Source organism: Cryptotermes secundus, unplaced genomic scaffold (genome assembly GCF_002891405.2).
Source record: "Cryptotermes secundus unplaced genomic scaffold, Csec_1.0 scaffold135, whole genome shotgun sequence".
Lineage (NCBI taxonomy): Eukaryota > Metazoa > Arthropoda > Insecta > Blattodea > Kalotermitidae > Cryptotermes > Cryptotermes secundus.
This window is the reverse complement of record NW_019730104.1, coordinates 865509-889957: the sequence shown is the minus strand read 5'-3', so window position 1 is coordinate 889957 and position 24449 is coordinate 865509. Positions and strand designations below refer to the sequence as shown.

Genomic DNA, 24449 nt, shown 5'->3' with positions numbered 1-24449 from the left:
AACTGCCTTCTAAAAGAAGTTATTGAAGGAAAGATAGAGGGGTGGGTAGAAGTGACCAGAAGACGAGGAAGAAGACGTAAGAAGATGCTGGATGACCTTAGGGACAGAAGAGGATATTCTCATTTGAAGGAGAAAGCTCTAGATCGCATTAAGTGGAGGAACTGTTTTGGAAGAGACTGTGGACCTGTCGTCTTGACAGATTACTGATGAATGAATGAATGTAGGAATACTAGATAACACATTTAAATCTTTGAAGTTCCTCCATATATAATATCCAGAATTACTCACTCACTTTATTCATAGCTCCATATGTTTTCTTGTGCACTTTGTGTCATGCAATTTGTAATTCATATTCTTCCCTCAAAGCAGGATATGTCATGATTGAATAGCTACCACTAATTCTGGTTCAGGAGATCCTGAGTTCAGATCTCAGCCTGGAGACTAGCTGTCCTGACTTAGGGTGCTGATGGATTTCCTTAGTCTCTCCAGGGATATTCCAGCAGAGTACCTTGAATTATTCCATGGCAGATTCCTTCCATGTCCTCTCCAATTGATTGTGCACCAATCACACCATTCATTGCTATATAATAAGGTATTGAAAGCATCAGTAAGTAAACAAAGAAAGAAACAGAATGTTTCATGCCTGTACAAAACAAGAGGCATATATACTGTGGCCTTACATGACCATATAGATGAATGATGAGCAAGTGATTGAAAAGCGTGAATTTTTTACCGTGTTATGATTGATTACACATAATCCTTGAGTGTGGAAATCAACTCTGATTCATTTACACTGGGAGATCATTGAATCCATTGCATTTGTGGAAAGTATTTGAAGTATTATATAAGTACCATGTCTTCTGACTTACAAGGACCTCATATCACACATAACATAGTTTGATGGTTCTGTTGGCATCCTATAATGAATGTTACTTAAACGGTCTGTGTTTTTTGTGGTGGGGGGGGGGGTGCGGTTAGTGTCTTGTCATTTAGAATGTGGTGTTCATATTTGTAAAAGAATCGTGCTCAATCATGGCACTGAATTTAGCTTTTTTTTTTTTTTAGATTACGTATTAATTAAACTGTAAAATTTGTACAGCGTATAAAATCATGTTAGCAGAAGGTGATTGATTGTGTCTGTCATGTTGGTGTCTTTACTCTCAGCTTTACAATATATTATTTTGGGAGCATCTATTTTGGATACTCTTACATATTTTATAACAGATATTTGTATGTTTTGGTTGATTTTGCATTTTTTATAAATATTTCATAGTCAGTTTCCTGGTTGTGATTTTAATAAATGGTTCCCATAGATTGCTTTAAACTTAAACGTTTTGAAGTGGTAGTATTAATAAAGAGTAGCAGTATACATATCATAGTGTGTTCTGATACAGTTTTAGAATTGAATAAAGTACCATTAAAGCCCTTCCTTTGAAATAAGACAATTTATGGGTGAATGAAGTTAACTCAGGAATAATGGATGTATGGAAAGCAATTTTATTAGTATAATAAAAACCTTTACACTCTCATCAACAAATTTTATAGCAAGGGCTTATGTCTCAAGTTTAATCTTCAGACAATCTTAAAATTAGTGCAGAGTTCTCCTGTCTTGCAAGTCTGTGTTTAATAACTAGTAATTGTGGGATTTTTGCTGTATAAAGCTGAGGTATAAATTATTTCCTGAACTGCTTCTATTTATCATAACTTCCAGTATGTTAGCCTTGTTCATTTACCTCTAATGTCAATGATATGAAATGGCCTTTGCAGTTAACACAGTCAATAATGTATCTAGCAAACAGTCATTGGTATATTGATCACTAAGTACAATTACTTTTTCTTTCACTTGATACTACTGACAGTGTGTTGTGTGCAGCCTGTATGTCTAGGATTGATCAGGTCAGACATTATGCTGGAGTCCCAGTGCACGGAGAATGCTTGTTGCACCGTAACTGGGCCTTACTGCTGCTGGAAGCAGGTTGAGGTGAACACTATTGCATCAGGGTTTGGCTGGCTAGGTCCAGCTTCTGCTTCTATTCACAGGTCAGCATCGTTGTGAAGCTAGATTTGTTTGCTATTCTTTAAAGGTTTCTTTAAAATTATATTATTAAGCTTCAAATATGACATGGTGCATCATAACTTTCTCATCACCACTAGTGCAGGGACTCATATTTTCAGATTTAATTCAGTGAACCTCTTTCTTTGCAAAGAACCTTCTGAAATTATTACAATTTCTGCTTTGAAGTGGTCATTCATTAACTGAAATATTCAATCAGAAAATATGTTTGGAATTATGATCTATATTAACTACTTTATATTGTGTTTTTCTAAATGTTTTCAGTATCTGTCATGTTTTAATATTATATCTGTGTTCTGTACATATATTTTCTGAGGTTTTTTGGTGGGGGATTTGTGGAATACTGCAATACTGTTATTTCCCATTAAGTCATGCTGTTTGCTTGGTACTTAATAGCATTACCGTTATCTAGGTTACTGAATTTCCTCATTTGTAACATTTTGTTAGATATCGGTTTATTTGCCTGCTAATGAGAGTGAAGTATGATCAGAAGGTTATTTACACTATGTGAAAGTAACAGTTTATTTTCTCTCTGGGGAATATGAATTCAGACATTGACCTGCTTCAGAGTCTTGTGTAATTTCAAAATGTCAATGGAAAATTGAGTGGCATGTGATGTTTTGCTGCCAACTTAGGTGCCATGTGTGCGGTACTCAACAAATGCACTGATCTACTGATGCATGCCAATTAAAAATTTTAGAGTTATAAGTGGAAAATTATTTCTGGATCTACAAGAGAACTGAACAGTTATTGAACTTTGCATATGTAGCAAGAATAATTTCTGGATTTAATTTATTATCTAGTCCACAAATGATAGGAATATATTTCAGGTCTTGTGTTGGTTAAACTGAAGGAGAAACTCCCTGAACACAGCTATCTAATCCCATGATACAGAATCCTTCTTGAGGAGATGGTAGTTTCTCAGCTGAAGGAGAATCCCCCCACCTTTTGTGGAACCTTAAGATTCATTACTGTGTTCACAGGACCCTCATTCTGAGCCAGATGTATCCAATTCATATGGTCACATCTCATTTCCTTCAAGATACATTTTATTGTCCTCTCATCTGTTCCTACACCTCCCAAGTGACCGGTTCACCTTCAGGTTTTCTGAAAATTGTGACCATCCAAGTGGTAGTCATACACCCTGTGTCAGATCAGGCCCACAGATGTGAAGTGATATTGGACTTAACAAACCAAGATCCTGTACATGCTACAGTTACTCTTCAGTATCAACACAGTAAGTCCTTGAACAGCAGTCAAGAAGCAAACTTAGCCTTATGTGCTGACCACCTACTGTTATAATGCAGTTTCAATTTTTGGAGTTCCCTGGCAGTTCATGCTTAACATTTTGAAAGCCTGGTGTCATGTGCAAGGCATCTGAGGGATTGAGGTGAGTGTTATTGCCTAGTTCCCTACAGCTTGTTTTCAGTGAGCATTCAGCATTTAATTACCCCACCCCCACCTCCTTGCCTCAATTTATTTCAATTTTTTTCATGTGGAACATTAATAACTGAAATCTTTGGAATAATCTTGCTTTTATTGTGCAGCCACTTTTTGGCATAGGTATCATACATGAACACTTCGTGTTTCAATGTGTATCTCTTGTGGCATTTCAACATGAGATTAACATGACTGATTAAATGGTAAGTGGCAGTGGCTTGCTATTATGGCCAGCCAGCACATCTTGCATGAGCTGGCTCCATAATAGTAGTTCAGCAATATCAAAGAGAAACTGTGGTATGTGTATGTCCTTGGTTTGTCAAGTTGCTACCAGTTTGAATCTCTGTGGCCAAGCTGACACTAGGAATGTCTCTTTCATCCACCTGAGCAGCAAAACAGGATTTTTTTAAATACTCAGGTACTTGCTTTGTTTAATGCTGACTGACAGCACCGATAGGTGTCATGCATTGATAACATGAAATATTGCAATAAAAGGCAGGTAAGAACAAAACAATGAAGAAGCTTAGTCTGTCATAGCAGGCCTGTAAAGATAATTTATTGTGTGTTAATTTTGTATCCATATGGTGGCTGGTGAGACACACTTCAAAAGGGAGTGACAGCTTGGAAACACTATATGCATAAGAATGTGGAATGTTATCCTTATTGTGAGAGTGGAGAATAGTGCTTTTATTTTTCATAAGACCACAACCAATTACATTTCCAGCTGCAACATATATATAAATGTAGGTAACACTTTTACTGAAAGATGTAGAGTAGGTGAATAAAGACACATAAATAATGGAAGGTGTGGAGTTGTGGAAATTCTTGTTACCAGTACAAAATTATATGGATCATGGAAAATATATAAAGTAAAATTTTAATTGTAGATATAAGAAGGGAAGGACATATAACAAAGTAAGTAGATTTAACATCCAGAAACTGCTGATTTAGATGGAGACTTGGTAGGCCACTGTAACAATTCAAGTTGTAGTCTCAAAAATCAGAATCATATAACTTAGGGTTTTCATATACTGATTGTAACTAAATGGCAGATTTTGATGTGTGACATTGTATTCATTAAAAACAATTTTTTTGGGGGGTGGTTCTATCATGAATTAAGTAAACTCATTTGGTATTTATCTTTTTTTACTTATTTCAATCAATCGGTATAGTAACTGGCTACAGGCTGGATGACCGAGGGGTTCAGAGTTCAACTCCCAGTAGGGTCAAGAATTTTCTCTTCTCCATATTGTTCTGATGGGCTCTGGGGTCCACCCAACCTGCTGTCCAATGGGAACCAGAGGCTCTTTCCCCCGGAGTAAAGCGGCAGAGGCGTGAAGCTGACCACTCACCTCCAACTAATGCCAAGGTCAAGAAAATTTGGATCTATATATCTGCTCCCCCATACGCCTTCATGGCATAGTGCATAATTAGTTAAACAGAGGGACAAATTTACCTTTAACTTATATTATTTATCACTTATTTTGCATGTGTTCAATTTACCCTCTTATTTCCTTTTAATTTGCTATATATTATCCTGCATGGCATTCCGTCCTGATCACATGTATTGACTTAATCTTATAAACAAAATATGCATTTATGTTAATTCTGTCAAAAGTTTATAACAGTGTAGTGTTTTTCAACTTCATTTTGCAACAGCATGCTTGACTCTTGTGATTTACCTTCAGTTTGGTATGCACTTCATACTTATACTAAACCATAAAATGTGAAGAGTTTTCACTTGCTGTAATGTTACAGATTGAACCTTAAAAATTTAAAGTTAAAATAATCTGAGCTCAAGCAGCTGAAGAAAAAATATAATGTTTGTCTGTCTGATATTCGAGGTTTAGGTACTGTCACAACATACTGCTGTGATGAAGTACTTGATATTAACAATTTTCAGTCTGTCCATTATCTTGCTGCTCTGCATTCAGCTGTGTTCCTCCAATTTCATCCAAGAAATTCATTTGTTAATATCATATAAGTGCAGAAACTCGTAGAAGACATACCTGTTCTAGTAGATGTGGTTTGGAAAGTGCTGTCCAAAACCATTCATGATTTGCTCGTGAGAAGAATGGTTGCCTGTGCCTCCAGTGTTTATTATAACAAGTGACTTGAGAAATATATGAGATTTGAGGTTTTCACAGTAGTGATGATACATGCAGTTGTCTTCTGGGTAGTTGCATGTTGTAGCCTGAACAGATATTGATGTGATAATTATAGAAATTCTGAACCTGTAAGTCAAGCTGTTATGTGTATAACCGCAGAAAAAATGTTCGAAGTAGCTTTGATTTTCTTATTTTGATTAAAATGAAGTATGGGCTTTTATTTAAGGATGGATACAGAGTCCAGTCTCCAAAACATTGTTTTAAAATAAAAAACAGAAAGGTGATAATGCTCAAAATCTCAGTAAATTTGTATAATATCATTCTCACAAACTTTGACCTCTGTGGTAAACAGTTATTCTCTCAGTTCTGTTATTTTTTGGGTTTAAATGTCATGTGTGAGTTTCACATTGGAACGAATGCCCATGTATCATACCTATGTGAAAAATTAGTGTTGAAAGATAAGGAGAAGATTTTATCCTCTATAATAGGATGTTAAAGTTTTGCACAGAAAAACTTTTCATGTGATCATAAGTAAATTAAGGCAGGTAGGGTTCTCATTGAACAAAAAATCACTGAATCGAAGTACCTGTTGCTCAGTGAAGAAAAATTGGATGAAATCAGAACTAGGCCCAAACACAAGGCCTAAAAGTCTTATCAGACACTTTGAACAGGAGATGAAGGTTTAATGTTTCAAGTTCTCTCAATTTCTGAAAACAAATTCGTTTCATGAATATGAATGCTTTATAGGGATGCCGAGCATGTGAATAGATGTATGCTTTGATCAGGATGGACTTTATTTGTAATTTGTTGGCCTGTAGTCTTGTTCTTGCTAGTGGTGTTCTGACGCACAGTGACCCAGCTGGGTGGAAAGAGTGTCAGGCTATTCCACCTGGGAAACTCAGTGATTTGCTGAGTACACTGTACTTGTTCTCTGAATGCATATCATTTTATGAAATTATAAATGAATAACAGGAAGATGACCTTTGAGACCAAATTTGCTAATGATAGCCTGCCTTGAAATAGATGAAGATGAAATTATATGTTTGTCATTTTAGTCATATTAGTGAGAGTGAGCAGTATTTCCCATCAGTGATGAGACAGTGTATGTTGGATGCATGAGAGAGATGGGAAGTTCATAAAGAATTTTGATCTGAAAGCCCAAAGAGAAGAAACTGCGTGGGAGACTAGTTGATGGGAAGATAATATTTAGATGGATTTTAAGGAAATAGTGTGGATTCATGTGGCTTGAGATAGGGTCAGTTGGTGAGCTGTTGTGAATGCAAAGGTAGCCTCAAGTTCTATAAAAGAACTTCTTGATGAGCATCTCCAAGAAGGACTTCTGCATGGAGTATGTATGTGTAGATATTTATCAGTGCTGTATTTGCAGTCGGTAGGATTATTTGATGTTTCTGCATGTAAAAATGCTTTGTTTTTACTGAATTGAAGTAGCACATTATGATATCCTATTTACAGTGTTTCACAAACTTACTTCCCAGCAAACCACTATAAAAGGGTTTCACTCTACAAAGGTTTATATACTGTGAGTTTAAGAGAATATTATGAATGGCAGCTATAAGGCCCAGTAACATCTGTTTCAGTTTAGTTACAATGCTACATCTTATCTGAAAATCCTGATTAAAACTTAATTTAATACAAAGGACTAGGACTTGACTTAGGTTAATTTATAAAGCAAGGCCCTGTAGTGATACTGCCATCATATAGAATGTGCAAATTGTGATGATTATTTTATAAAACTCTTGCTACATGAACAGAGCAGTTGAGTTTCATGTGGTACTTTCTGCCTTTATAGCAACCTGTGAATTTCTTGCTTCATCCTATCCCTTTCACAAAGTCCTTGGTTCAGTAATTACAGTTGCTATGTATAATAATGTTAATGATATATCCAATTAACATAGTCCAACTTGACGTATTTGCTTTATTTAATATCGTCACGTGTTAGTGACTGTATACAGAGTTTGGATTGGTAATTGGATTTATTAAACACTTATAAATCATAACTACACAAGTTTATAATGGGGTTACTAATTCACACACTATACTTCTCTCACTTTGCTGTCTCTTTGCCAGTCATTGCATTGTAACAGATCCCAACAATGTCCTCTTTCTCTGTGCTCACATCCTTACCAGCTGACAACTATCTCTCAACTAACTCATTGCTCCAACTGTTGACACTCAACTAACTAACTTGTCCTCGTAGTTCTCATTATACATACAGCCTCAGATTGAACCGCATAGAAAACAGTTCTTCTATTGTTGCATGCCATGATACTCGTTTATTTAGCCCGGTGACTCGCAGGGGACCATGTAATCATGTCACAGTATGTATGTTCTTTTGTATAAATATTCACTGGGATTTGCAAAGTGAATTTATTGTAAAATGGTGCTTATTATAGTAGCTTTGTAATGGGCTTCATATTGTAGTTTACTTTCTGGGAATATATGTGGTTTGTGGTTTAGTTTATCAGCTGTTTCTTATTGGTTTACAAATTCTAAAACAGTGAAACGTCTTGGTTGCTGAAATCATAACAGCAAGAATTAAACCTCAAAAGCTAAACAACTGTGGTAGAAGTTAAATTCTCCTTTATATGTTACCATAGATGTTGCTTTTTACATTCAAGATCTTTATTGTATTAACAGTAATCATTTTTATAAACTTGCTTCCATTGTTGCAGCAGATGTTGAGCCTTGGCCTCTTCCGGTCAGACTACCTGGCCCATAGTGCTGCCAATAATAACATAAAACAAGTTGAAATAAACACGATTGCATCTAGCTTTGGTGGAATATGTACACACATTCCAAGTCTACATAGGTAAACAACAGCAAAATTTATCATGTTCACAAATCTTTTACATATTTGAAATTGTAAGGCTTATGCTTCATACAGGTGAATGCCCTAATGTGGCATGCTTTTTGCATTTTTCATGTCACACCTGTTTGCAGAACAGAATATTTGGCTTTTGTGAATGTTCACATGCTGTCTTCTTTTAGATGTGTCCTTCACAGATTGCTTTACATTGTTTCCTGGTTTCAAAATGCATGTCGTCCTATACTGAAAATTGTAAGTGGTAAGAATGTACATGGCTTTCATAGATTATCCTACTTTGCTAGCAGGTAAGTATTCTGAGGAAGAACTGTTTCTCAACTATTTTTCACTTAATAATATGGCAGGCATTCAGTTATATATTTCACTTATTGAGATGAGCATCTGCTTTCAATGTTGGTTCATTTGATGCTTTACAATTTTACTATACATTGGGAGGTAAGATACAGCAAATTAAGTATTCTGATTCATGCCACCTCTTGTATGTCCAGTTGCCAACTGTAATTTTTCTCTCGTTTATCTAAACTACTACTTTTTTTTTTTCAAAGTCAAAGTAGAAGTTGGTGTATATTATTTATTACCAGACAAGAAAAACACTAACATTATGTTGCATCTTCTCAGGAAGGTGAAGCACACGTCTTAACCGTATATCCGTTCCTTAAACAAAAGACCAAAAACTAATTATTCTAAGTTGAGGTCAAGGATTGACAAGCATACTGATGAGCCATATAGCTTATTTCATATACAAGAATGTCCAAATTTTTGTGTATTTCAAATCTTTTGTGATTTATTGTCATTACATGGTATGGTTCATCATTATGACTTTCCACCATCTAGCACAGACTGCACAGAAGTATGAGATATAGGTGTTAGCTAGCCAGATTTGTTTTGTAAAAAGAAATGTTATTGGTGGTAAACTTTAATGGCTGTGGTTAACTTCTAACCTATTTAATGCAGTCCAACGTTTCATCTGTCACACTGATGTGGTGAGTAATGACATTTATTATGAATATTCTATGTTTCTGCTTATTAAAGAATACTGTAATTGAAATAGGTTGATGAAACATTTGCAACCCCTAAATCAGCCGTTTGGCTATAATGTGCGCCTGCCTTGGTATAGAGAGACAAGTTTAAATGTTGTAGTTAGATGATGATAGTGTGTATTTTTTGATTAGAGTCACGTGTCTTTCTACTTTAATTTTCTTCTAACATAAGGAAAGTTAACACAGCTGCTGTACTGGCAGTGATCAGCATTTCAGTGATTGATACAATATCTTAGTACAGCAAGGTTATTTCAGAGCCTATTGGAAGTTCTTCTTCAGTTCCTCATGTAGAAGTTTAATGCATTGCTCACATCAGATGAGTTTGTGCACATTTGGACTTTTGTTGTGTTCAACAAACCAATAGTCTATACGCATTATAATTTCTCTTTAATATGACCTCAATAAATTGTTGAACAGACAGTGTGAAGTGAACTTATGCATTATATGTTGGCCAAATCATAAATTTCAAGTCTCATATTGCTTCTACTAACATACAGTATTTGACTTGTGTGATAAGCAGTCTTGACCCAGTTGTATTATTTCCTGTATCGAATTGCTGTGTGAGTTATATGTTGCAACAGTGAGTGTTCATGTTCAATAACTATATGAATGTTTGTGTAAGAAACGTAAGGAGAAGATTCCAATGTAAATTTAAGAATGGTATGGTTTCGCATACAAAAACTTTACACACAGACAGGGTCATTATTTTACAGAAAAAAGAATCACATCACAGTTCTAAGTATTCCCCAAGAGGAAATGGATGAAATCAGTGCTAGGCCTATACTTTTTCCTCAAGATAACCTCAGACACCATGCACAGGAGACCAGGGTTTCAGCATTGTCAGCACAAAGAGAAGTTTGCCCAACTTCCCGAGAACTTCAATGTGAGAATGTAAACTTTTTCAAAGGTGCCTAGATTGAATGCAGAACAACAGAGAACATTTCCAGCATCTGTTGTAATGTGTATATGCTGTTAGTTTGCTGATCATGTCATGAGTCTGAATGTGAGTGAACTGATCTGACAGGTGTAGCACATGGCAGCTCCATGTAAATGAACAGTTCATGGTAGGCTTTCAAATTACCTGCTTGTGTTAGTACTCATTATACCCAATTTGATTACTATAGTCATTTACTGTTTTTGCTTTATGTTTTAAGGGATTTGTCTAGAAGGATTATTTTGTTGCAACTTGTTATATGTATATATATGTGGGTTACTTCAAAAGTCATGGCAACTAATTTTTTGGGGGCAAACACGTTAGAGTGAAGAAAGTTAAAAATATACTTATGAAAGGGCATGATATACCCCTCCGATTGGCTTAGTCAGATCAGATAGATGTGAAGGGGTGTAGGTATAGTAGGCAAGAGAAATTGCACATTACAATTCTTTAATCCTCAGAAAATTCAATGTTTCATGTTTCATTGATGGAAATTATCTGATTCAAGAAATTGTCTCCTTCAATTTCATATCATTGGAGGATCGGGTTTGATCCCGGGTCTGGTCAAGTGGGATTTGTGGTGGACAAAGTGGCGCTGGGATGGGTTTTCTTCAAGTACTTCGGTTTTCCCTGCCAATGTTCATTCCACCAAGTTCTCCATCATCATAATCACCTGGGGCAGGCTACAATAGGACAGTCAGTGGCCGCCTTGCCGAGTGGACCCAACTTTCTTTCTGCAAGTCTACAGACACTATGAAACAGCAAAAGAAATCACGTTGACAAAAGGCCATCATGTTCAGAATTATTGAATTGAATTGGACATAGTTATGATTTTAAGTAAAGCTGAAAGCAAGTAATGGTGAAATCTTGAGGAACTAGTGTTAAGGCATGACTTTATGATGCATAAACTGAGCAACTTCAGAATTATACAGTATTACAAGAAATGTTACAGTAAAGTAGAACTAATGGTGTTTTGGCATATTTTATAATTCCTTTTCCATATTTCCATACAGCTTCACCACTATTTTTCACCCTCCAGCCAACAGTATTTAGCATTCTTGTATGCACACTGTACTGCTGTCATGATAATTTAACAAGGGACATTTCTCTTAAATTGACTTGGATATACTATTAATCATGCATTATTTTAGGAACTTGCATGAAGCATGTAACATTAATAGTAAAACCACAGTAACTGAAACCCTCTCTACTACTGGACTACTGCTCTCTGTGTGCATACATGTGTCATTCTGTAATTTGAAAAGGAGAATTTATTGATGCGGTCTTCCACTTAATGTCATGTTAGATAAGTGTTTGTTGTTCACTATACACAATAATTTATATAGCAAAATTAACATTCCTATTTTCTTTTATTTTGCTGATATAAGAAATTTTTGTCATATTACCTCAGTTCATGACTGCCTTTCCATGCAGTCAGATACTACCTCTCTGCAAAACTGGTTTACTTCTTAAACACCACATGAAGCTTAATGCTGGTAAAACAGAAGTTATTTCTTTCTCAAGAAAGATTGATGTGCTGACTTTTAAGTGACCTTTGCAATTGTGGTATTTTACATATAGATTGTATTAGAAACCTTGTTTTATGGTGTTTTTTTTAACTCCAACAGTACTTCCATTGGCATGTTGATAAATTATTTCTAATGTTTTAAATTTGTTAGGCCTAATTAGCACATTTTATAGTTTTACATCATCCTAGTCAACAAAAAACTCAAAAATGTTTCTCTTTTCTTACCAACGCTGATTCCAGCAAACTAGAGCATATCCAAAGAAAGTTTTCTACTGCATGTTAGAGCATATTCTTTAAAAATGGAAATTCATACAGAATCAGTAAATAGGTCACAAATGGATACAAAATGTAAGATATGTGATATTTGAACCCGGAAGAAGCATTTATTTCTCTACATATTCTCCACCAATATTGATACACTTGCCCCATTGCTTTACCAGTGCGTCGAAACCGGCACTATAGAAGTCTTTTGACTGTTATCTCAGCCACTTCGCACCTGGTCGAGCATCATCTGCAGTTTTCAAATGTCCTTGAGACAATGGCTCGATGCAGTTGTGAACTTCTTTATGCGACAAACACTTCCCACTGTAAACATGAAACATTTCTCTATGAATATCCTTTTGCCCACACAAAAAAAAAAGGGCACAACAGAATTCTGCTCTTCAGTATTACACTTCTCAAGCATGGTTGCCATTTTGGCTTCTGAAACCAGCTTCTCAACATCCGCATGCACATGTTCATCTGCTACCTGGACTGTGCTGTTACCTAGTGATACACAAAGAAAACCTATTACATTCATTACAGCCGTTTTACTTCCATTTGTGGCATATTTAACGACTCTCCTCATAATTATGTTTTGGGTAACCTAAAATTTCAGGCTTTACCTTGAGACAACATTATTTTAGGGCATTACATATGAAAAATTGTTTACAGTGATTTTATTAACCATTTATTTATTTAACCGTTATTTATTAACCTTTAGAAACTGTTGGTATCAGAGTTCGGTCAAAAACTAGAGCCTTAGTACCTTTTATACTTTGTTTTCACATAATAAATGTCCTTCTATTCACTGCATTTTAGCTAAAAATTAAATATGTAACAATGGCAGTGTGTTTGGCAGTAAAGTCTTTAAGATCATTGTTTTGGTTAATAAGTAGTTATAATATTTTGTTACATTCAGTGTCAAAAAGTATGCTTATCTACTATGCAGCAGAATATGTTATGCATATCTACTCGTATTTGGCCTACATCTCTACTGTCTCCTTCACTTTTTGTTTGGTTGTGCTAATTCTGTAATTGGATCTTGTAGCTGTTGAGTTAGTAAAAAGAAAGTACCGACTTGAAGAGTATGTATTGTATCTCATTTTTACTGAAAACGATATAAATTTCCACTTAAAAGAGTGTGATCTGGAATAATTCAGTTAGTATAGCTATGGGCTGTGAAGACCAGAGTTGATGCACAACAGGGACAGGAGATTTTTCTCTACCCCACAGCATCCAGACCAGCTCTGGGGCTCACACAGACCCCCATCTAATGGCTACTGGGGTGTGAAGCTGACCACTAGCCTCCATCAAGTGCTGATGTCAAGAATGTTGGAGCCATACCTCCACTCCTCCTTATGTCCTTGTTGAATAGTGCTTAATTAATTAAGCACAGGGCCATCTCTATTATTTGCCTTTTTACTTTTAAAAACTACTGCTTGAAAATATTTTTATGTAAGTATTTTCCGTAATTTAGACTTTACAAATTCTGACTATACATTCCCCCTATTTTTCTACCTCAGTGATGTTTTACTCTATGTGGTTGATTTTAAAGTTCATCAGAGCATTAAGAATGATTTATTTATAACTACAATGATGTTGAAGTCTCTTACTTTACTATTTTAGGTTGCTTAGTTTCTGAAGTGGAAATTAAAGGCAGATGGAATATTTATATATTTGGCATACAGTTGGAGATTGTCACAATTTAAAGTGTGACTGTAGACAGGGTATGGATTGGTGAATGGATTTATTTACCACATGTATACTCGTACATGACTTGGAACTACAAGTAATTATAACACTACAGCTTATTTCCACACAATCACTCCATGCTATCTTCTGAGCCTGCTTTCAGTAGTCATTGCTTGGTAAAGGCTGTCAACCATGGCTGTTCCTCTGCAGTGTTTTCACTAGACGTTTCCTGGTAACACATCTTAACAATGAAGATTCTTCAGCTGTTGCCTGCTGGTTAACACTCCACACCTGAACTCATAACACCATCTTCTCAGCTTCCCTTGCAGAGCCCAACTCTCAAATAACTCAACTCAGCTGCCAATTCTTAACTGAACTATTCATTATAACCACTTTGCACAGACCAAATAGAGAACACCATTTCCAACAGTACCCCTGTTGTAGGTGTGTTTACCAATCTGTTGCTTAGAAATGGGTTGCATAACCTCATCCTAATGTTGCATACGGGTATGTTGAGGACATTACATAGCAGCAACTTCTGTTTACAGAGTTGTCATGTGGCAGCAGGTCTATTTGCCACAATATAATAGGTGTCTGTGTGTCTGTATATATATATGTTTTGTTGTAAACTGAATTTTCAAATGATTTCCAGATATGTACTCCAGGAACTGGGACATGGTGATAAGATAAAAAATGTAAGTACCTTGTAAGCACAGGAGCTGGAAGCTTTGACTGAATGTAGGTTTATCCCTGCTGCACCACCACCACTGCACCTGGGTCTTCCAGGGTGCAGAAACATGGAAAAAACTGAAAGCCCTTGCACACTGTATGAAGTGCCTGTCACATCAAATGTCAAAATCTTCATGTGGATAGCTGGATTTTGGGTCATGGCAGTTTACTTTTGCATACTATAAGGCAGTATTTGGTGAAAAACCAATTGCCAATGTTGGAAGAGCCAACATACTTTCATCTGACTTTTTGGTGTTTCCAGAATTGAAAATTTTGTTATAAAAGTTCTAATTTTTTAATCTGTTGAAGAGATTCAGCGAAATGAAAGTTACTGTATCCATTGATGGTTAGTGATCAAATAGGAACTCAAAACTTACAGAATCATTGTGGTTACTTTGTTGTCAGGGCTTGTACATAATGAATATTCATAACTTGTACAAATTTCTACATTTGTGATTTGCGGCTTCACAGTATAATTCCAATCATAGTGTACAATACTGAATGATCGTTGATGCATGTCATTAAAATTGGAGCACACAAACCATGGTGGTGTAGCAGTGGGCACTTGTTCTTGGTATTCTTGAGGCCCCGGATTTGATTCTTGGTTTAGGGACTGGCTGGCATGTGTGAGGTTTTTCATGGTTTTTCCATTGTTGCCATAGGGCCACTTTCTTCCTCATCCATTCCAGTTCCTCATTCACAAACTGCCCTAATATAAATGAAGACTGAATCATCTACTCAGTAATGGATGCATATATAAACAAAATAACATTTTTATGTATTTTGTCAATTCCTTAATTTCAGTGGGGCATGTGTATTAAAATGTGTCTTATGTTTATTGTTAGGTGCCAGTTAACACAGCTTTGGAAGGTTTGTGCGGAGGAATGCTGGAAGCATGGAAGATTTATGGTGACCCAAAGTATGTATAATATTGTATTTTACCATCATGTTGCACTGATTTTCATCCATGATACGTATGTAATGGCTGTCTTGTAGTGCACTCAATTTCATGTGTCGCTTCTTACTACATGTTTCGGCAACATAGTGCCATCTTCAGGTTCGTTATTTATGCTAAGCTATTACATTGTTTGCCATCTTGTGTCTTTCATAAAATTATTTAGAAAGTACATTATTCGTTAACTATAATAAAATTTGTATATACTAAAACTTGTTAAGATTATTCATCTATATGTCTTAATTCAAACTCGCGTATAGTATGGTTCGTCCACTATGGGAGTCGTTTCTGTGTGTACAGTGTCTGTGATGTGTCCTTCCTTTTTAGCTGCAATCATTGCCGAAACATGTAGTAAGAAGCAACATATGAAATTGAGTGCACAACAAGATGGCCATTACATACGTATCATATATGTATAATAGTTTTCAGTTTGTATAAGTGTTAAAATATACATGTGGATTTTAAGTCCTAGCAATTATTTTGTTATATTTCAGTGCAGTAATTTTGTTTGTCATCGAGAATATAACATATAACATCTGTGACCAGCGGTTTCATGAATTTGAAATCAGACGTCAGAACCGCATGGTAGTTGTTATAAGAAGAACTCTGACACAAATTGCAGACACGGCCAAACTGGGGAAGAATAAAGAACTTAGCATGTATGTTGCACATTTTCTCTTATAATAGACAACCATTTTCATTAAGATTAAAGACAGTATCAATATTAGTTCTAAAAAGATAAAAAAATATACGTGTAGATGCTGGAATATTTATATTTTTTTAACCTAAATGATTTGATAAGTACATTTGATATTTTCCTCGGCTTTTAGAATTGAGTTTCAGGCTTGAAGTAGGTTTTATCTTGGTTATAGTGATGGTCTGTCTGTGGCAGTTGTTTACTTTCGTTCTGGATATGAGCCTGCACAATATCCTAGCAGTAAGGAATGGGCAGCCCGTCTAATGATAGAACGATCCTTGGCTATAAAGTGCCCTTCTATTCATTATCACTTGGCGGGCACCAAGAAGGTGCAGCAAACCCTTGCCACACCAGGTGTTTTGGAAAAGTTCCTGACTGACCCAGCCAAGGTTGATGCAGTGAAAGAAATATTTACTGGTCTTTACTCTCTTGATCTGGTGAGTGTAACCTACCTTCAGTTTTATTAGGTTAAAGTCTCATGGCCTTGGGATGATGTGATCATGTGATTATGATGTATGGGAAATAAAAGAACCATGTGGGTAATCTTACCATACTCCCTGCATCTGTGTCTACTTGCCCTAATATGGGAGGGTCTGTTGAAAAAGTAGAATGTTGACACATTTTATGATATCTTTTTTAAATGTCATCTTTCTTTGAACTGACATTTTATGATGTTTTGGGAATCCTCTCAGAACTTATTTTTAATTTTCCCAAAGTGGCTCGTATAAGTGGATACATTAGAAATGGGCACTGGTCAGTGCTTCTACATGGTGCAGGTACTGTATTCAATACATAATAATCACACCAACAGCAGTGAGTGAATGCAAACACCATTTGGGATGGTATATACCAAATGTCACAGGAAGTCATAAATTCTCATTGAATTTGTTCAATTAAGGCTGTTATTTAATGTTGCTTTCACAAGTTATTTTACTACTTATCCATCAAATGTGTTGGAATCGAAGTAGAATCCGGCGATCTGTGGCAGAATGGATTACTGCCTGAAACAACAACGCCACATGGAGGGTCTACAGGCTATCTTACTACATGGCAATTAACAGGATTTGGGAAAGCAAGTAATACACATAATTTATGAATGAAGAAAGAGCAGGTGATAAAATGAAAGTACAGATGAAAAATAATATTAATTATTTGTTTTTCTGTCAGGATGAAGATGGGAATCGGGCAGCTGAGATGGCTATAATGAAACCAGAGTGTTACGTACTGAAACCACAGAGGGAAGGTGGAGGTAATAATGTATATGGGGAAAAGGTTCGTGAGGTACTGCAGTCTATGACTGATTCTCAGGAGAGAACAGCATGGATACTTATGGAACGTATCATACCTCCAGTACAGAAAGGATACATGATTCGGCCTGGTGGACCGGAGGTCCCTCAGTTGGTTGACTTGGTGTCAGAGTTAGGTATATTTGGAGTCATCATAGGGTGAGTGTAATGCATGTTTCTGTCTGTGGGCTATGAGGATGAGCTTAACTGACCTTGTAGACATAATCAGACTAGGCTTAATGCAGAATATGTAAGCCTGGCTTCACATTGCCTAATAATATAGTCTTAAAGATATAATAATTTAAATAATCTAAACATTCATTATAATTTTCTTGGATTAGAGTAGAGGATAGTCTTCATCTTCATGGATTAATCTTGTTAGATTATTTAACTTCAAATATTTAGATGATGTTTAATACCACTGTATTAACTAAAGTATTTATTTAACATCAAATGAGATAAAAGAATAATGATGTAAGATAAACTGGAAAGGTTGATGAGGAAAAGCAACAATAGCATATATCAAGGAATTGTCTTGGTAGCTGCTTAGAGTTACTGACAGAAGTGAGGGTAGCTAGTGTTCAAGCCAAGGTTCATTAACACTTTTCTTTGATGATTTGGTATGGAATGTCTTCCCATATTAACTCTCATGATACATGGATGGTTTCAGGAATGCAAGCACTGTGATTGCAAATCGGCAAGTGGGCCATATGCTGCGCACCAAACTGAGTAGTGCTGATGAAGGGGGTGTTGCTGCTGGATCAGGGGCACTAGATAGTCCCTATCTCATTGATTGACTCTGTATTCACATACTAAATGTATTTAAATAATCCCATTGGTGATCCTGGTTTTCTATAGGTGTATGTAACTTCTGTTTCACTATACATTAATATCTCCTATTTCTGTATAACTTAATGTGATACCAGTGTTACTGCCACTGAAAATTATGTTTAGCATTTGTGTACATTTTTCAGTTATGTTTGTGAGGTACTGGACCTTGAATGTTTAACCTGGTTGTATGTGTATAATTTACACTTTTCGGGCATTCCACTGCTGTAAGAACACTATTGTAAGAAAGTTTATATTTTTAAGTAAGATGTATTATATAAATGTAACATGAGTTCTGTACATATTCCTTTAATTTTTATTTCAAAACTGAATGTGAATTGTATTTTGCAGATCGGTGTTGACTTAATTCTTTGTTCAAGGTTCCTGAAGCTGGAAAAGCCTCTTTCCCTTACTTAAGCTTTCTCGTTGGGAAATAGCTAGTATGGTGCTGGCAGTCAAATTTTATCATGTTGATAATGGGATTCATATTGTAAACAAAATGATATCTGTGCTGAACCCACATATGCCCTGGTACGATGGTGCAGTATGCACACAGCAAAGCTTAAATGCCGCTGTTCCATTAAGTGTACCACTATTATGGAAATTCCTTAGAATGTTACCATTTTGCTACTTGTCAGTAGTCATTTTAATTCTCATGTAAAGTGTGTGATCTCATGATTAAAGTAATCACACTGATGCTTTTATATATCAAAGGCAGCATTGGTGAGTTTGCACCTACTGAACTGAACACATCTGATTTGGCGGTTTTGGGTCAACAGTTCAGTGGAATTTACTTTGTTACATGGATGTAAGTTTTGTCATTTTTGTAGCATTTTGTTCGTCAGAAACATGAGTGATAAATTGCCAGAATGGAGAAACAACACACATTTTTAACAATAGTGGAGAAAAATTCCATTGACATTTACAAAATATTACAGAAAATTTATGGACGGGGAACAGCCAGTAGAGCACAAATACTTCTGTGGGTTAAGTGCCTTCAAGGAAGGCATTAGAGAAATCAGAAAGTGCAGCTGTGTGGCATCTGCAAAAACTGATTTAGGTGACTGGAAACAGTTGTCATTTGATCGTTCAGAAAGTAGCAGAAATGTGATTTGAGATTCTCAGAGTGGTGGTTATGAAGAGTTATATCTTGTGGGATATAAATACATTTAGTCCATTAAAAGTCAACTGATGTTTCAGAGGAATATATCACATCTATCTTCAGGGTTTAAGAGTAAGCCAAGCAAGCAAAGCTTTGGTTACTGCCTACTTTTTGCTGATTTGTTGCTTGGCATACTCTTCAGACCTGAAAATAGAGGCAACATGTTACTCCAAAATGTTGGCTGACTTTCAGCAGACTGCATGGGATTATATGCCAGAAATAGCAGAGGGGCTGAACATGAATGGAGAGACTATGATATTGATTATAAACAAATATGAAAGATAATAAAAGTCATATGGGAGTACAGTGCAACCTCAGTAGTACAAGAATACACAGCGTTCATAAAAATGCTTGTTCTGATGGATACTCGTAATATCCAGAAGTGGTCGAAATACGTAGTTTCAGGTCCATCTGATTTCTGTTTATATCACAATACATCACTAAGGTTTAAAAAGAACTCAAGTAAATTCAGCAATATTTATTATTTTTACCTCAGACAAACATAAGTGATGAATAATAATTCAATGTTTTTAGCATTGACAGTTCATAGAGATTACAGATTTTCTCATATTTACATAACCTTATGCTCACAACTTACCACTTAATATGAGTTGTTATTTACAATCACAAGTCCAGCCTGCTATATACTTTGTGCCCATAGTGTATTAATTGCAAGGCACACTGACTGCATTACAGATCAGTTCTAAACTTCTCATACTCTCCAAAAATTTGTGTACACTGATGCCTTTCCTTGCTTTGAAATGGGAAACCTGCCTTTGGAATACTGAAAGCTCTCAGTCTATAAACATTCCTTGAAATGGTCAACTTTTGCCTTGATCATTGGTCTGTCAAGTAGTGTGATGGCCATTCTTTCCTGACAAAACCACTCAGAGTATAGATTTCATATCTTAATTTTTTTGATCATGCATTTGTTTCTGTGTCACTGATCGTATGTCACACAGTACAGTCGTTTGTATTTGGCTTTGTTCTTCAAAATGGTGGACAGTGTTCAAAAAATTAATCACTACAATTTTTCTCTTTCACTTAAATGCGAAAACATTAATGTATTTCGTTTATTTTCCCACTACCATAATATTTTAGCATATGTGCGTGAGTCTGCTGATGGTGGCCTCAGATTTAAACAAAACTGCAAGTATGGTCAGTGCAAAACATGAGAAAAATCAGAATTACTGAATCTTTGTACTTTGACCATCATAATATAATCACGCACATGTTCATCCCTTACATCTAATACTTGTATGTCTAGTGGTAAATATGTTCATTGTTGATGGAAGGAATTCTTTCTTTTTCTTCTTTTATAAATTAGGTACTATTGCTTGTTTTGATTCAGAATTAATCCTGAAACACTGAAGATTTGTAGGACTACTTGGAAAGGGATCAGCCCATTCCAAGGCTGTTGTTTACACAGGACAACACTGATGGAAGGGATTCTTTCTTTTTCTTTTATAAATTAGGTGCTATTACCTGTTTTGATTCAGAATTGATCCTGAAACACTGAAGATTGGTAGGACTACTTGGAAAGGGATCAGCCCATCCCAAGGCTGTTGATTATACAGAACAACACTGACAGTTTAATTTGAACTTGCATTTCGATTGTACAAGAGTTCCAAGATCATGAAAGCGTCCACTGTTATCAGCAAGAATGAATTATATAACCATATTTTTTCTAAGTGCACTTTTGGTATAAATTTGCCTTTGTGTGGGCATAAACTTTTGTTTTTCAGATAATACTAATTTTTAATGAAAATCGAACAATTATCAGGTTGAAGCCGTTTTGTGGATTCTTACATCTAGTTCTTCCTAATTGCTTTCAAGCCACACATTTCATTGGGAGTCCTTCCCTATCTGTGTAGCTGTTAGTCCTCAGTAGTCTATATTGCATGTTCAAAGTGCTGGCATTCTATATTTAATTGCTTCTTCAACTGCTGACCTTGTTTTCTCTCAAGCTAAAAAAAGAAGTATTTATTAAGGGAATCCGAAAGCCTAAATGTTCTTAAACATTTTTCTTTCACTAGACCTCAGGATCTTGAGAATGCATTATGTGCAAAGTTGTGTTCAGAGGTTCAGTACTGAGACTGTACATTGTTGAATGGTAGTTGAATGATGGGTTGAAGAGAATTTGGAATGAAGCTATAATAATCCAGGTATTATTGAAGTATTTGCCTGGAGAGACTGATGGAAACCACGAAGAGCCTCAGGATAGCAGGTGCCTCTGCCGGGAATCGAACCGAGCATCTTCAGAATACAAATCTAAGAGTTTTCCAGCCTGCTTATTGACCAATTTCTTGTTTTGACATTATCATGAACTTTCCCAGTAACTTCATCATAGTTTTAAACAATATTCACGGAGTAAGCCAATTTAGTGGAAATGCAAGAGAATTCTATTTGGGAAGTGTTTTCTTCACATTTTGGCCATGACTCCGACAATCTTGAAGGTGGTATTTCATGGCTTTTCTCGGTTTCTCCAGTCAAATATCGGAATGCTGCCTCGGTTAGGGTACAACCACTTCCTTCCAAACCTTTTCCAATTCACCAGTCACCTTGCTGTTGGGCACTGTATTTACAGCATCGTAAGATAACCCCCCACATGGACGCTGCAATAACTTGAGTACAAAGCCATTGGTTCTAATAATATTCATTCAGTTGGAGAACTTATTTTCCGATTGGAAGATTTGCTGCAATGAAAACATAGAAACAGTAGATTTTATTACAGTACAGCTTGTTCATTTGTAAACGAGTTTTATCATGTTCCTAAGGAAGCAAAGTAGCCTAAGTTTGGGCTTAAAGCCCACTATTTTTCGAGTTTATGCCCAGTACCCGTTTCTCGGTAAAAGGTGGCAGTACTCAAGTGATGTCGATTACCAGACTGATGTCTGAAAGAAAGCACCTGTATTTTATTTTTTGTCGTATCTATGTAAGTTTGACATTCAGTCAAATCAGAATAATTAGCTGGTGGATCTAAGTACCTTTCCTTCACCCTACAATCTACAGTAAACTGCTGAATTCACATATGCTTGCCTGCTGCTCAGATACAAAAGAAAAAAATCCTGTGTTTTTAGAACACAGCGTAATAAAGACTTGCTGTGGAGAATTCTTTGCATTTGCTTTGTATAGAAGGACCTACAAACACTCTTAAACATATCCTTTATATCGCCTCCATGTGTCATCTATTTGATAATCTTAATTGGTCTAATTTAATTTTACTTTTTAAGCTTTTAAAATTATTTTAACAACTGGGTCTATGGTTTACCAGACTTACCACAGATTCTACTGAACTGGTATGAACCATTTGGGTGACCATTGGTATTTATCCATGAGAGAAATCTTCTATAATGAAACCGTGAACGCATGAACAACAGAATGGATTTTGGAGGAAAACACGAAAATAAAAATGACTGTGGGAGCCACGAGTGGATTATGATGCAAAGTTTTGGTTTTCGGCAAAGTGATTTATCTCCTTTTTGCTCGTTCAGAGCAGGAGTGATGACAGACTGAGTGGCAGTGCTGTGCGGATTGGCCACCCTAAGGCCTGGAGTTGACCCCACTTGATCTAATCTTTCGTCACTTAAGGATAGTTGTTTGCGTGTCAATATCTTGTACTATCCAGTAACTAAAAGAGAAAATTAAGGTCAATGTAAAAATATTAATGCAAAAGCAGTAAAGAAATAACCTGCAATTTCCATTGCTGCATAGAGGTGTTGTCATTGACTGCATGGGATTTGAATATGTAAGCTATTGTAAGAATGTTCCTACAATTGCCACGCAAACTGAATGCGGCGTGATTCTGTGCTATGATAATCTGCAATGTGTCATTTAAAGTATCTCATTCATTAATGTACGTTGATCTCCCCTATTGCGGGGGAGCTTATTTTTCTTTCTAAAGGAAGAAGTAAAGGCAGTAAAATAAGTTAGGCAGAAAAATCTTGCCAACCATGGATTTCAAGTATTTGTAGATTTCACATTCAAATTTTCCATCGTGCTAATTTTTGTATTATGTATCCGCTGATTTTAATTTGGTTACACACAGAGAAAAAAAAGTGTCTTTCGCAGCAGAAAGTCCACGTTTGTTTAAAACCGGGCCTACTGGCGTCTGAAATTTATCTTCCATGGCTCTACTGTTGTCTGAGAACATTTGCCTCTTTTAAAACATATGCACAAAACAAACTCCGTGGTTTCAGTCCGCAAGCGAACTATATCAACCGAGCGACCGCTGCTTGAAAACAGATGCACATTTTTTTCAATTTTTGTTCTGCTTTTGCCACAACATCTTCAACTTAAAATAGTTGAAAATCGATTTTTGCATCTTCCAGTGAACTCAGTCTGGGCTTCCCCACTATACTTCTACCCTGTGGCTTACTTTCAAAAATGTCGGAGCCTCCCTAGTTTGATCCATCCTGATTGCATACCCCAATTACCGAAACCTTCTCTTTCACTTTCACTTTTTTATTTGTTCCATAAATCGTTATTGACAAACATGCCACAGGATGTCAGAGATAATTATAAAAGAAAAAACAGCTCCTATACAGAGCTTTGTCAACAATAAAATAGGTACAATAAAATAAAAATAGCCTAAATATATAATGGATTTATCACATTTCTGCACAGTATGCAAAAATCAAGATATAAATATAATAGTATCAAAAATATAAACATTATGAATACAAAATCAAAATAAAATTATAAAGTATATTATTGTATTATATTAAAATATTCCTCTAGTGAATAAAAGGAATAAAGATACAGAAATTCCCTTAATGCGCTTTTAAATTGTTTTATATCATTTGACAATAGTTTTATAGGAGCAGGCAGTCTATTAAAAACCTTAATCCCTGTATAATGTAAGCCTTTT

At 35.9% G+C, this 24449-nt stretch overlaps 1 protein-coding gene across 10 annotated transcripts in view; it reads left to right on the top strand.

The window, feature by feature from the left end:
- LOC111866031 (glutathione synthetase) overlaps positions 1–18851 on the top strand; it is a 31194-nt gene extending 12343 nt beyond the window's left edge. For 8 of the 10 annotated variants that reach the window (XM_023854533.2, XM_023854531.2, XM_023854529.2 and 5 more), the window contains exons 5-11: positions 1874–2040; positions 14575–14617; positions 15497–15570; positions 16101–16265; positions 16479–16740; positions 17471–17748; positions 18260–18851. In XM_023854533.2, the coding sequence (XP_023710301.1) occupies positions 1874–2040; positions 14575–14617; positions 15497–15570; positions 16101–16265; positions 16479–16740; positions 17471–17748; positions 18260–18386 (1116 nt within the window). In that variant the 3' untranslated portion in view covers positions 18387–18851. Of the gene's footprint in view, positions 1–1873; positions 2041–8315; positions 8453–14574; positions 14618–15496; positions 15571–16100; positions 16266–16478; positions 16741–17470; positions 17749–18259 lie in introns of all 10 variants that reach the window. The other 2 variants (XM_023854538.2, XM_023854537.2) reach the window with 2 other exon arrangements.
- Positions 18852–24449: the final 5598 nt, after the last annotated feature.